This window comes from Cnephaeus nilssonii (genome assembly GCF_951640355.1).
Source record: "Cnephaeus nilssonii genome assembly, chromosome: 4".
NCBI classification, from domain to species: domain Eukaryota; kingdom Metazoa; phylum Chordata; class Mammalia; order Chiroptera; family Vespertilionidae; genus Cnephaeus; species Cnephaeus nilssonii.
The window spans coordinates 78,998,453-79,012,921 of record NC_137075.1 but is presented as its reverse complement, the minus strand read 5'-3'; the positions used below and the strand labels follow the sequence as shown (position 1 = coordinate 79,012,921).

The 14,469-nt window shown below is 44.1% G+C and overlaps 1 protein-coding gene across 3 annotated transcripts in view; it reads left to right on the top strand.

Moving 5' to 3' along the window:
• Nucleotides 1-14,469, top strand: part of PPP2R5E (protein phosphatase 2 regulatory subunit B'epsilon) — a 158,798-nt gene that overhangs the window by 65,506 nt on the left and 78,823 nt on the right. For all 3 annotated transcript variants that reach the window (XM_079769590.1, XM_079769591.1, XM_079769589.1), the window contains exon 3: nucleotides 3,399-3,595. In XM_079769590.1, the coding sequence (XP_079625716.1) occupies nucleotides 3,399-3,595 (197 nt within the window). The remainder of the gene's footprint in view (nucleotides 1-3,398; nucleotides 3,596-14,469) is intronic.

Here is a 14,469-nt window from a genome sequence, read left to right as displayed (position 1 = left end):
ATATATACTCCTTGGAAGTGGGAGTAGTCATTTTCTCTATTTTATTGATGAAAGTTGATAGGAGGATGCTAAGAGATAATAATAGAAAAGGCATGTGGGAGAAAATAACTATTAAAAAGGAAAGAGAAGAACAAGACAGTGAGATGTATAACTGCCATTTGTATCTTACCCTGGGTCTGGTTCCATAGACATTAAACTTTTATAATTGAAATATTCTGAACTATCCAGAGATGAACTTCTCCCATCCTGTCCTGTCCTATCTTTTCACACTCTACTTTTTCAAATCCCACCAAACAAGGGAGAGGAGAGCAAGGAGCTGGGGAGCAGCCTGGCAATGTGGGGCAATTCAAGGGCTGAACATTACAGGAAGAGCCCTTTGCTTGGACTAAGTTAGGACATCCTTCAGCACGAATGAAAACGTTTTAAAAAATTGTTGCCATGAAAGAATTGGCTCTTTGAGGAAACTTCTCCCTCTCTTTTACTTTGAGTCAGTTTTGACTACTTAAGTTGTTTAATTTAAGAAGAGGAAATCACTTTAGAAGAATTTAGTCTGTTATAAAGTAGAAAGGAAAGCTTATTGGTATATATGTTAGTCTCTGGGGAATGGGCTAGAGGGGAGACACAGAAGGGGTTCAGCATGATCCTTTATGAATGGGGCATATTAGAGATTGACTTGTTGATTTCCTTCTGCATTCTTCTTCTTCACTTTGCACATACTCTGTTCTATGGAATATGGTATTACTCTTGTCTTTCACTGAGTTTGAATGTTGCATGGTGGTGAAGAGTCCAGGCTTTGGACCAGTCTGCCTGAGTTTGAATCCTGTCACTACTGCTTGTTAGCTCTGTGACTCTGGGCAAGTCCTTGAATCTCTTTGTCTTGGTTTTCTCATCTTTTAAATTGGAAATAGTACCTACTGATGGCGTTGTTGTTGGGATTAAATGAGATATAGTATGTGAAAGTGCTTAGAACAGTACCTAATATATGTACCTACTAGAACTCAATAAATGTAAACTATCATCATTGTTCCATTAAGCAGGTGGATAACCTTCTTCACATTTGTTTATAACATTATATCAATTTGGTTAAATTAAGAATACATTTCAACTGCCTAACATTAAAAAAATAGGCTAAAGGTTAACTGCCTGAATTTTTCAAATAACCAAATATATGAATCTCTTGAGTATTATTGCACTGACCACAAAGATTAATTGTTGTTACTGCTTAAATATGGTTTGCTTTTTGGAGAAAAGGTTATCATTTATAGATGCCTTCATAATTCATATGTGTTGAGTTATGGAGTTATCCATGTGGAAGGTCTAGTTTTTAAGCCTTAATAAAGTTACTGTATCAAAAATAGGATTAATTAAATTTTCCCTTGAATATTTTAACTTTAATGTTACAATAATAAGCTCTTTCTTATTCCTTATACAGCATAAAAACTTCCTTTCAGCTTCGAGGTATGGGATCTGATTTAGAACTAAGAAAAGTTTAGTAATTAACCATGTTAGTTCTGTGTATATAGTTAGGCAAAGGTTAAGGGTATATAGTCATGTTTATGAGCAGCCTTGTTTAGTTTTTATTTATTTTAAACATTGAAGTAGGTAACAGTTAAAGGGGTTTGGTCTGACTAAATTTAGTTCTTACAGTCTAATGCTAGATGTTTTAAAAGTGATTAGGTCTAGGGGCATAGAATAAGACATGTCTCATGGCTTAACTCAAATTCCAAAGTCTTTGACTATAAGATACATTGGGCCTTTAGGGACCAATGGGGGCGATGGTGGGAGGGGAAACTCATTGATTAAGAATGATTTCTAAATTTATAACTTTCTGAGAGTAACAGTAATGTCATATACCTTAACAAATATTGACTACCTCTTGTTCCCTTATATCTGGTAGAGAAATCCTATGTTTTTAGGTGTCCTGTCTACATTTTAGGCTTATCCTAAAATTAATGCAGCAGGCAGTGTTTTGGGGAAACTATCTATGAAGTCCTGAGAACTTGGGGTAGCACTTGGGTTGTGAGATGCGAAGAGGGGCAGATGGTTGTGGAGAGGAGTCACGTGGACCCTGTGAGGAGCCTAGCCCTCACTGCTTTCTGCTGGGGCTGCTGATGGCTATAAGGTGGGTGCTGCTAGCTGTTGCACTTACCTTCAGGGAGCAGGTGGCCCATCCTTTGAAGCTGCTGTAAAGCATTTACTGGGAGGCTGGCAACAAAGGCTGTTTGCAAGTGACTGGCCAAACATTGTTGAAGTCCTTCATGAGTACCACTACAAAGGAAATATGGGAGTGTGGTTAGAGACCCAGGCACTGTGCCAGCCCCATAATTCATTCATTGTGGAACCTCAATGATTGTCTCTACTTTTCATTTTGGAAAATAGAGAATAATAATACAATGCCACCTGCTTGCCTTTAAGAATGTTTTGAGGATTGATGAGTTAATCACCTTAGATGAAGGCTGCAAAGCTTACTCTGGTCATAATTTCATTGCCTTTCTAGGGAAGCTCCAGTTTGGGGGAATAAAATAGTGAAAAGAAGATAGGAATAGCTATGTACAACTTAGTCGGTTCAACTTTAAGTTCAATATTTCAAGTTCAACTTTAGATCAGGCTTCTATTCTAGCTGGGGAATTTTAACCTAAAATTTCTAGGTATTTTTTAGAAATGACACAAAACCAAATGTTGGGCCCTCAGTTTGTGGGAAAAGGTAGATGTTTATTCTGAGGACATATTAATAAGATGCTAGTGGTTTTCTCCCACTGCAAGGGAAGAAGATGGGTCAAAAGAAAGAGTATAGATTTAAGTAGTGATCATTCTTATTGTCCTAGTACTCATGTACTCTTTTGAGAGTTGGTATTACTTCATTTTGTTGACTTCTCAAGTTTCTTTGACAAAAAAATTTCATAGATATCAAGCCAAAGTAACACACACACACACACACCCCACTCATCATTTGCTTTAAATACCAAGGATGTCAGCATGAAATTAAAATGAATCAACTGACATCTCTGCTTTGAAATTTTTTACCAACAGTGAAAACTTCTTGCTTTTACCTTATTAATGGGAAATTGACCTTTTTCATTGTTTTTAGCTTAAGGATGTTGACATTGGGGTGTTTGGGTTAAAATTAGCTTCAACTCTAATGGCTCTTGGGATTTTGGTCAATCTTTGGTGTGGAATGACAAATGCGGTCAATTATGTTGGTATCATAATTTTTCAAAGACAAGTTGTCTGAAGTAGTGGATGTGGTATCCCCTCCTGGCCATATGTAACTGTTAAAAAACACTGTTGTCATGTGAATTCTTATTTTTTTGAACTTGCTTTTGAAATAACTTTCACAGAGAATTCCTGTTACCTAGAAATTGATGACAGACTTATACCATTTCCTTTTTTTTTCTTAGACGTTCCATCCTCAGAGCAGCCTGAACTGTTCCTAAAGAAACTTCAGCAGTGCTGTGTCATTTTTGACTTCATGGACACGCTATCTGATCTTAAAATGAAAGAATACAAGCGCTCCACTCTTAATGAACTGGTGGACTACATTACAATAAGCAGAGGCTGTTTGACAGAGCAGACTTACCCTGAAGTAGTTAGAATGGTGAGTTTCTTTTTTTTCGCCGCGGACACTTTTAAGCACCTTCTATAGCCACTCACAGGTGTAATCATGGCAGAGGCAGGTCACTGGAGGTCACCTCCACGAAAGAGAGCCAACCTCCTGAGAGCTAAGCACAAGTAGTTGACACAGTCCTAGAATTTAAAGAGCACGATTTTATGGGAATGAAATCCAGAACTTTTCACCTACAACGGTATTGGAGGAATCAGTGACTTCAAACTATGAAGCCAAGATTGCCAGGGTATTATTGGTTTTCTGGTTTTGGGAAAAGAACAGACACAGGAAAATCAACAAAATTTTAGAAAAATATTCAAGCCTGTTGGATTTCTTGATTTCCCTCCCCCTTTCTCATTGATTGTGGTATATTAGAAATGGCTTTATGTTTAATAAAATGTGATTTATAGAATCTAGTTAAGCCTCTCTTGGCTTAATAAGCTAATCATTCTCTTTATAATCTTGAAATCGGGGTGATGTCTTTCATTATTTTTGAACAGTGTCTTGCACTTTGTGTGGTCGTTAGGAATTAAGAGAAGAAACATTATTAACTAATGCAAGTAACTTGCATTGTATCAATAATTATATTAGTTTTCCAAAAGCTGGGCCAAAATATGATTTTCTGTTAGATTTGTGTGGGCAGGTTGCCTTCCTGGGCACCCTGGAAGATCTGGAATCTATACAGTGCACGCTGTTTGGGTGGGATTGGGGTTGGGGTTTGGGGCTGGTCTACTAACTGGCGGAATTGCTTCAGAGACCCAAAAGGTTCAGTTTATATTATCATAACATGAGAAACTGTGACTGATGTGTAAAGGTTATTTACAAACAACATCCACTATATTCTTTGGATCCATATCTGAGTGTATATTGCATTTGTTGTTGATTTATAGGAATATAGTACTAGACTGTTTTATAGGTTAACTGTTAACATTGTGGCTCTTGAGCAGTGGTTCTCAACCTGGGGCAATTTTGCTTCCCAGGGCACTTTGGCAGTGTCTAGACTAGAGACATTTTGGTAGTCACAGCCAGGGGTGGGAGGGGTGTATGTACTATCAACATGCAGTGGAGAGAAGCCAGAAATGCTGCTAAACATCTTACACTGCACAGGACAGCCCTCCTGACCCCCGGTTCCCTCCCCTTTCTTCCCAGCCCCCCCGCCCAAAGAATGACCTGGCCCCACTGTCAGTAGTGCATAGTGAAGAAACCTTGCTCTAGAGTTTGCGTATTGTCTAACTTTTAACCTGATGCTTAGGATCTTCTCTAGTCCACCTGCCTTCTGCAGAAGATGCTCCCTTGCTTTTTTTTTTTTAAATATATTTTTATTTACTTAAGAGAGGAAGGGAGAGGGAGAGAGAGATAGAAACATCATTGGTGAGAGAGAATTATTGATCAGCTGCCTCCTGCACACCCCCGCACTGGGGATCGAACCCGCAACCTGGGCATGTGCCCTGACTGAGAATTGAACTGTGACCTCCTGATTCATAAGTAGATGCTCAACCACTGAGCCACCACATCTGGGCAGTACCAAAAGCTTTTGATCCAACTTGATGGTACCTGTACTTTGAGAATTGCTATGACGGGAAAAGAGTGACAGGTAAAAGTAATCTATGAATTAAAGGAAGTCTGAATACCACCTACAGGCTGCTAGAATTAAAAAAGAAAAACAACTATGTGCAAACAAAATAAAACAATAGCAGTTAGTTCACTTGAAGAAGAATGGTGTGGGGTAGTGGAAAGAGCCCCAGACAGAGAATGTGGAAGTCACTGTCCTTATTTCTCACTCACCTTCCACTTAACTAGTGGTGAGATCTTGGGTAAGCAATTTCTTCTCTAAACCCCAGTATTGTAAATGGAGGGATAAATGATGATCTCTCACATCCTGTCAGCTCTGAAAACTACCAACTCTTTTGGTTAACACAGTCTAAGAAATTTGGAATGGATTCCGCCATTCTTGAAGTGTATAAACCATTGGCCAAAATAGTTGCTTAGGAAAAGTGGTTTGTTTTATGTATTTCTCATGGGGTCATATCTGATGGAAAAATGAGAATCAGGACATTTAGTTCCTTTAGCTTTAGTTCCTTCTGCTTTGTATCTTCTCAAGTGTCAGGCTTCTGTCCTTGAGGCAGTCTTTTTCCACATTGTGTTCAGGTTTTCTTTTTGGTTCTATTGCCATGCATCCATTTGAAAGATTTCTTAGAATTTCTGACTCTCCCAGTATCTTGTGTTAATTTATTTTTACCCAAACTCGAACTCTTATGTATTTTGTATTCTTTATATTCGCACATTTTTCTTTTTTTTTTTAATTTCTTTATTGATTAAGGTGTCACATATTTGTCCTCATCCCCCCATTCCCATCCCCCACCCCTCCCCACGGATGCCGCCACCCCCCTGTTGTCCTTAACCATTGGTTAGGCTCATATGCATGCACACAAGTCCTTTGGTTGATCTCTCCCCCCTACCCCCACCCTCCCCTACCCTCCCTCTGAGGCCCGACAGTCCGATCGATGCCTCCTTGTTTCTGGGTCTGTTCTTGTTCATCAGTCTATGTTGTTCATCATTTCCCCTAGATGAGTGAGATCATGTGTTACTAGAAATATACTTATAAGAACCGAATGTGAGACGAGCAATAATAGTTATGCTGACAGGCAAATGAATCAGTCTGTAGTAAGTTTCTTTCTGGACCAACAGTTCTTTTGAGACCCAATTTCAATGTCCACCAGTTCCTTATTTGTACATGTCGGCACTGACTTTTCAGCTCTGGATGGTGGACAAATGGTGGTAATGCAGGTCCGACTCCCTCTGGTTTGGTCTCGCCCGGACTCAGGGGCGCGGCTTCACCCGGACTCAGGGGTGCGCGTCCTCACCCGGACCTGGGACCCAGCATCACCCGGACCCAGGGGCGCGTGGCCTCACCCGGACCCAGGTGTGCGCGGCCTCACCCGGTCCCGGAATCCAGCCTCACCCGGACCCAGGACACAGCCTCACCCGGATCCAGGGGCGCACGGCCTCAGCCGGACCCGGGATCCAGTTACACCCGGACCCAGGGGCGTGTGGCCTCGCCCGGACCCAGGGGCGCGGCCTCACCCAGACCCGGGACACAGCGGGGCTTCGTCTTCTTGATCCCAATTCCTGTCAGTCAATTACCTCTCAGCAATTTCTTCGGCCATTTTCTCAAAGCTCCGGGGCGGCTGCCGTGGAACTCGCTGGGCGGCGGGCTCGGCGAAGCTCCAGTGCGCCCGGTGCACGGCAGCGGGCTGGTCTGAGGTCGCTGCGGCGGCACTCGGGTCTGCAGCGGTGACCAGTCGCCGGGCGAGCGCACCTGGATCCGGGACCCAGCGGGGCCTCGTCTTCCCGATCCCAACTCCCATCGGTAAATTCCTTCTCAGCAATTCCTCTGGCCATTGTTCTGGATGGTGTCTGCTCTGTTTTCCAGTTGTAGTTTCAAAATTGTTGTGGTAGGCAACAATCAGGCGTCTGCTCTATGCCGCCATCTTGGTCCTCCAGAAGATTCTTAAGTAACATTATAAATGTGGTTCTGAACACTGTGTCGTCCATTAGTTTACTTTCCTTCATCCCTTGTATTCGTGACCTGCTTCGGTGTCTTCACCTTTTGGCTGCCTCCCTATCGCTCAGCTTCCCCACTCTCCCTAGGTGGTCGCTCTTGATACCCCCCTTTGTGGGCTGAGTGTAAAGTCTTGGTGTTGTTAAGCCTTGATTGCTGTTGGTACACAGGGAGGATTTGACCTCCAGTCCAATTGGCTGTTAGGATCAGCTGTGTCTATGCCGGGAGACAGCCTTATTTAACTAGACTTGCAAAATTGTAAATGCCTCTGTGCTCAGCTTGGATGGGGCGGAGCTTCAGGGTGGAGCCTACAGCCTTGGCTTCCCGTCAGCCCCGCCCTATGAGGTTCCTGGGTCTCAGTGTCCCTCTGTACTCCCTGCAAACACCTCTGAGAAAAAAGCGCCTTGGAGTTTCGCCCGCTGCCAAACAGTCTAGTCTCTCCCCCAATGAATCTGGATTCCCAGATTCTCGCCCGGAACTGGGTTTCAGTGTAGTCGGAACTGGGGCTCAGTGCAGTCTGGCGCTTTTGTCTCCTTCCCACCAGGGCAATTCAGCGGCACAGTCTACAGACCATCCTCTGCGCGCATTCCTTGCGCGCCTCCGGTGCTCTGCCTTTCGCCGCTTCTCTGCATTTCCGCCTTACAGCCCAGATTCCACCAGTATGAGCCTGGCTTCCCAGGGTCTTGCCCGGAACTGGGGTTCAGTGCAGTCGGAACTGGGGTTCAGCACGGTCTGGAGCCCCTGCCTCCTCCCCGCCAGGGCAATTCAGCGGCACAGGCAACAGTCCGTCCTCTGCGCGCATTCATGTGCGCGCCTCCGGAGCTCTGCCTTTCGCCGCTCCTCTGTTTCCGCCCCACAGCCCAGATTCCCCCAGCATGAGCCTGGCTTCCCAGGGTTTCGCCCGGAACTGGGGTTCAGTGCAGTCGGAGCTGGGGTTCAGCGCAGTCTGGAGCTTTTATCTCCTTCCTGCTAGAGAACGCCGGCCAGGCCGTCAGCCACCCCTTCCTCTCCGGCTCCGTCCACCCCGCACGCGCGCGTGCTCGTGTCTCTGCCCGTGTCTCCATACCTCAGGCTTTTACGGCTCCTCTGATTTTCCTTGTGGTTTTCTCTTTCCTTCTAGTTGTGGGCATTTCAGTCAGCCAGCTTTCCTGTGGTTCTGGATGATGTCCGTTTTGACTTTTAGTTGTATTTTTGAAATTGTTGTGCCAGGCTGTAGGTTAGGTGTTTAACCTATGCCGCCATCTTGGTTTCTCGCACATTTTTCTTTTAAAAAATGTCTCATGGGCATAGTTCAAATGTGTGAAATTGCATTGGTGAAGACATTGTTTTGGTTAACTCCAGGTGAGGTTTACTGAACGACTTAGAACCATACCTGTACCCTTTTTTTTTTTTAAAGAAAAAACAAGCAAGAACTTACTGACTGAAGCAATAAGTTGAGTGAAACCAGGAATTGCATAGAAGAAGCTACAGGAGAGCCTAGGCTGGGCTGCTTTAGCTCACTGAGAATTCAGAGAAAAGGGGGGTCTTGGAGACAGGTTCAGGGGTTAGCCCAGGATGAGCTGCCGCTGCTCATTGTTTCCTAGGTAGGAATCCCTTAGAGGTTGGGGATATGTGCCTGTTGGGGGAAAGACAGGTTAGGGAATGGCACGAGCATGCTCTCTGGAGGGACAGTGCATGCACGCTTATACATTTTGATGATAAAAAAAGGGCAGGGCCCTACTCTGTCAACAAACTTACAATTGGGTAGAAAGGATACTCATGTGAACAAATAATAAGATAATGTCATATATGCATTAATAAAGGCAAGGAAGGAGTAGAGAGAAAGGGTGTTTGACCAGAGGTAGGTAGGGATGGTGAAGGAAGGCTTTTACAAAGTAAGTTAAGCTTCAGTAGGGTATTCAAGGTGGGTACATATTTTTCAGGTGGCTGAAATAGTGTTGAAATGCAAAAGAGAATTAGATGATACAAAGGAATTCCCCAACCCCATGATATAGTCAGAGAAACAGTATATGCCAAATTGTTCCAGCATTAAATGTGTGAGTGTATTCAGGAGTGGAAAGAGGTGAATGGTGGCAATTGAAGATATAGATGCTAGCCAGACCCTGAAAGAACCTCACAGACAATGGATAACCATTGAAAAGTTTTCAGCAACAGCTGTGTGACATAGATTTCCATTGCAATGACAGTGGGTCAGATAGATTGGAGTGGGCTGACATGGAAGGCAGAGAGGAATCTGTTAGGGGACTGCTGTATTAGAGAAATTGTGTAGGGCCTAAACCAAGCACGGGTGTGGAAGTAAACAAGGAGAGGAAAGGATGGCTTCTGAGACTCAGGAGGTAAAATTGAAGCCACTTAGCATTTGCATGGATGTTTGGAGTGTGAGAGGGGAAGGGGTCTACAATAGCTTTGGGAGTTAGGCAGTTTGTGGTGCCGCTATTTGAGAAAGGTGCAGCAGGATGGAGAGCAGGTTTTGGGAGGAGTTGATTTCTGATGTAACTTTGAGGTTATGGGAGATCTATATGTAGAAAGCTGGAGATAGATATTGGTAATTATGGGAGTAGTAAGGAGAGAAAAAGAACAGTGATGGAACTCCAGGCAATACCAGGGAATCGGTGTGCGCTAATGCAGTGGTACAGGTGGGAGCTAGTGGGCTGAGGAGTGCATGAAGTATGAGGTAGTCGAGATGACTATAGATAACTAGAGGCCCGGTGCACGAAATTCGTGCACGGGGTGGTGGTGGTGGTGTCCCTCAGGCCAGCCTGCACCCTCTCCAATCTGGGACCCATCGAGGGATGTCCGACTGCCCGTTTAGGCCCAATCTCACAATCCAGTACTGCTGGCTCCCAACTGCTCGCCTGCCTGCCTTCTTGAGTGCCCCTAACCTCTTCTGCCTGCCAGCCTGATCACCCCCTAAATACTCCCCTGCCAGCCTGTTTGCCCCTAACTTCCCTCCACTGCAGGCCTGGTCACCCCTAACTGCCCTCCCCTGCAGGCCTGGTCCCCCCCCCCCCCCCAACTGCTCTCCCCTGCAGGCCTGGGTCCCTCCCAACTGCCCTTCCCTGCAGGCCTGGTCACCCCCAACTTCCCTCCTCTGCCGGCTTGGTCACCCCTAACTGTCCTCCCCCGCAGGCTTGATCGCCCCCAACTGCCCTCCCTTGCAGGCCTGATCCCTCCCAACTGCCCTCCCCTGCTGGCCTGATCACCCACAACTGCCCTCCCTTGCAGGCACGGTCCCTCCCAACTTCCCTCCCCTGTTGGCCCACTTGTGGTGGCCATCTTGTGTCCACATGGGGGCAGCCATCTTGTGTGTTGGAGTGATGGTCAATCTGCATATTACTCTTTTATTAGATAGGATAGAGGCCTGGTACACAGATGGGGGCTCGCTGATTTGCCCTGAAGTATGTCTCAGATCAGGGTGGGGGTTCCCTTGGGGTGTGGGGCTGCCTGCGCGAGGGGCCTTTGGTGGTTTGCAGGCTGGCCACGCCCCCTTGGCGACCCAAGCGGAGGCCCTGATATCTGGGGTTTATTTATCTTCTACAATTGAAACTTTGTAGCCTGGAGCGGAGCCAAGTCTTCTGCTTGCTCCATGGCAGCAGCCATTTCTGTTGGGTTTATGTATCTTCTATAATTGAAACTTTGTAGTCTTAAGCTGAGGCCTGGGCCGACCAGGGTGTGTGGAAGCTTGGCTTCTTCCATTGCCGGGGGCAACCCTAGCCTCCTCCTCTTTCCAGCTCCGTGGCTGCCGCCATTTGTTTGGATTTATGTATCTTCTATCATTGAAACTTTGTAGCCTTGAGTGGAGGCCTAGGCCGACAAGGGCAGGCGGAAAGCTTGGCTTCCTCCATTGCCTGGGAAACCCAAGCCTCCCTCGTGCTCTCTGTGGCTGTAGCCATCTTGGTTGGGTTTATTTGCATATTTGCTCCTGATTGGCTTGTGGGCATGGCGGAGTGATGGTTAATTTGCATATTACTCTTTTATTAGATAGGATGATTGCACACACAGTGGTGGAATCTTGTCTGTACTGTCTTGATTAGAGTAGAATCCTGCCACTTCTCTCCTGCAGAAAGTTTACTTGTCCCACCAGTCATTTGCTGTTATTATTTTCATATTTTGTCTTTTGGCTTTTCTTGGTTTCAGAGTCTGCCCCACTCCTTATCAGTGGTTAAATCTCTAAATACCTAAAATTATAGAACATGTGATTTTCCAAAGCTAACTAGTTTTAAGATATATAAAATATGGTGTTTTTTTTTGTGTGTGTGTTTTATTTTTTACTATTTTCTATTTAAGTCTTTCCTTGAGTTCTTATATTGTTTCTTAGCCACCATTAACTTTGTTTTTCTCACTCTCAAATTGTACCCTGTCCTTTGGTTTATCTAAGTGCTTTATCTTTTATACAGTCTGATTTGACTGGAAATCCCGCTCTGGTTAGCCTCTTAATAGAATAATATGGTTTTGTAGAAAATTATGAAATCACAATTAAAGCTCTCAGAGTCTGCCTTCACAGGAGTGCTTCGTTAACTTCACTACATACTCTGTTGGCTGAAGGACAGAGAGTTTCTTTTTGTAAAATAACAACTATCTAAAAGTAGCCTTGGGAATGATAACTACCGGGGGAAATATGAAATTTCCATTTTAATCTTCCTGCATCTGATAAGGAATATAAATATGCATTCTGGCCAGAATTTGCCTTGGAGGTGACTCTTCAGACCCAAAGGAGATAAGATCTGCGAGCCATTAAGGTAGGCTGCTTACATGATCCTACCTAATAATAGACAAATATGCAAATTGACCGTACCTTCGCTATGCCCGCGATTGGCCAGGAGGCACGGGGGGGGCGGGACTCGGGGTGGCCGGGGTGGCCGATTGGGCTGGCGGGACGCTGAGCTCGAGTCGCCAGCGGCACCTCGAGCTCAGTGTCTGTGCCATGGCTGTGCTGCGGCACAGAAGGGGCCTCTGGGGCAGCGAGCTCACGTCCCACCACAGACCATCAAAAGCAGGGGAGCTGGGTGCCTGTCTGCTCAGGCACCAGGCCTATCAGAAGCCTCCGCCGCGCTGGAGGCTTCTGAAAGGCCTGGTGCACCAGCGATCAAAAGCAAAAGCGTGGGAGCTGGGTGCCTGTCCGCTCAGGCACCAGGCCTTTCAGAAGCCTTCGCCGCGCCGGAGGCTTCTGAAAGGCCTGGTGCACCAGCGGACAGGCACCCAGCTCCCCAGTGATCGAAAGCGAAAGCGTGTAGGGGACCCTACACGTGCATGATTCAATCATGCACTGGGCCTCTAGTTGGAAATATAAATACATATGGAAGAGAGTGGAGTGATATCTGGGAAAAGGCATTTAGGAACTAAAGTTACTGCTAAATTTTGAGGATATGATGTGTCTAAAAAAGCTAGGATATGAGAATTAAATTAGAAAGTAAAGAATTTCTTGTTTATTAGAAAAGAATGGAAGGTTATGATGTTGAAGATTACCAAAAGCCGTTTTTAGAATGAGATCAGGAAGAATTCACTGCTTAAGGTTAGGAGCAGATTATTACCATGTGTAATTTATCAGAGGGTAGAGAAACTGGCAGGCACTTTGCCCTTTCCTTAATTACCATCTTTAACTATCACACTGTGCTTTTGTAGTTAATGCTCACTTAATATTCATTTAGCATTGAAGGGTGTCCATAGCTTGTTTTCATGGGGTCAGTGGACCCTCAAATGTTGGCTGCAAAAGTTTGTGTATTTTATGGTAGAGGAGTGCAGTTTTTGATTAAATTTTCAGATATATCTGACTTCAAAATGATTTAAGCTTGATTTTACCATGTGTGCAGTGCTCTGCTAGGTGCTGCTTTGTTGGAAAATATAGGATGAGATTGAAATGACCCTTTATGGTAGTAACAAAAGATAAAAAATGAAGGGGTTAAAATGATTTCACCAATGAAACAATGTGGGTCTGAAGTTTTCTATGTGGGAAGTTTTCTGGTAGTGAATTCAATTTCTTAAGTATATGTCTGACTCTAGATTTTCTCTTTCATCTTGTGTCAGTTTTGGTAGGTTGTTATAATAGTTCCAAAGTTTAGAGTTGTAGTCAAATACTTAATCCTTGGAGGTTCTTCATAAAGGTGTATACTAATAATTCTTAACTTTTTTTTCCTGCCCTACCACTCCCTCTCAGTATATGAGTGCCTGGTTTCAATCTTCTTAAATTTATTGAGACTTGTTTTGTGTCCTAACATGTGGTCTGTCCTAGAAAATGTTCCATGTGCACTTGAAATGAATGTATATTCTGCTGTTTTTGGGTGGAATGCTCGGAAGGTATCAATTAAATCCATCTGATCTGATATAAGAGTGTCTTGTGATTGAGGGGAGAGGAGGACTGTGTCATTCCAAACACTCCTCTGTTCCACCCAAACTACAGTCTTTGAGATGATCCTATTCCCTATGGTTATGTGCTTCCCCCATGCCTCTTCTCTCTGTCCCACCAGTAGAAGCAGGCAAGCTCTGCCAGCAGCCTCAAGTTGCTTGGTGAGCAGCAAGAAAGTTAGATGATTTGAACATCATTTCATCTCCATCTCCATGATGGACCCCAATCCTTGGAAGCACTTATTTGTATAGAGGCCATTTTTGTTGTCCTTTTTGTGTGACAGACAGACCTAGACCCAGTCCTGCTACTGACTTATCTGTGATCTTAGATGGCCTTAATCCTCTTAAGTTTGTTTACCCCATTGTAACTTTGTAAGTTGTCGTGATGTCATTATGACCATTATTCATGGTACCATCTCTACCACTTCTGCTAGACTTACCTTTTTCTTTTGATAGCTTAATCAGTTTTTCTAATTACAATGATGTCTTGCTAGCCTGAAAGCTTTTTGACTCTTCCATGTGACTTTCCATATCTTTTCTCTGATTGTTGGTTTTAAACTTTAATTCTCTCTGGGAATTTCATTTTTAATTCTTTTTTTTAGGACCCTATAAATCTGTATGTATTATGTAAACAATTATATGTACATGTGTATCTCTACTGCCTTAGTTAACCTAAGTATAATTTCTCCTGATACACTTGTTTATTCATGTCCCTACTGTGTTAATAATTTATCATTTCTCTTCTGCAAACATATTCTCTTAAGGGTCTGACAGATTTTAATGTGTTTAGTGTTTATTTAAATGAGCTAAGGAGCCGGTTTTTACTCAGGAAGCAACTGAGCTACTCTTGATTGCTATTTGCTTCATTTATAAGTTGTAGTCCTTCTGGCTTAACTGTTTTACAGATTGTTCAGAGTTTCCAATGTACTTAAAATTGTTTGACAGCTGTGTCTTGTCTAGC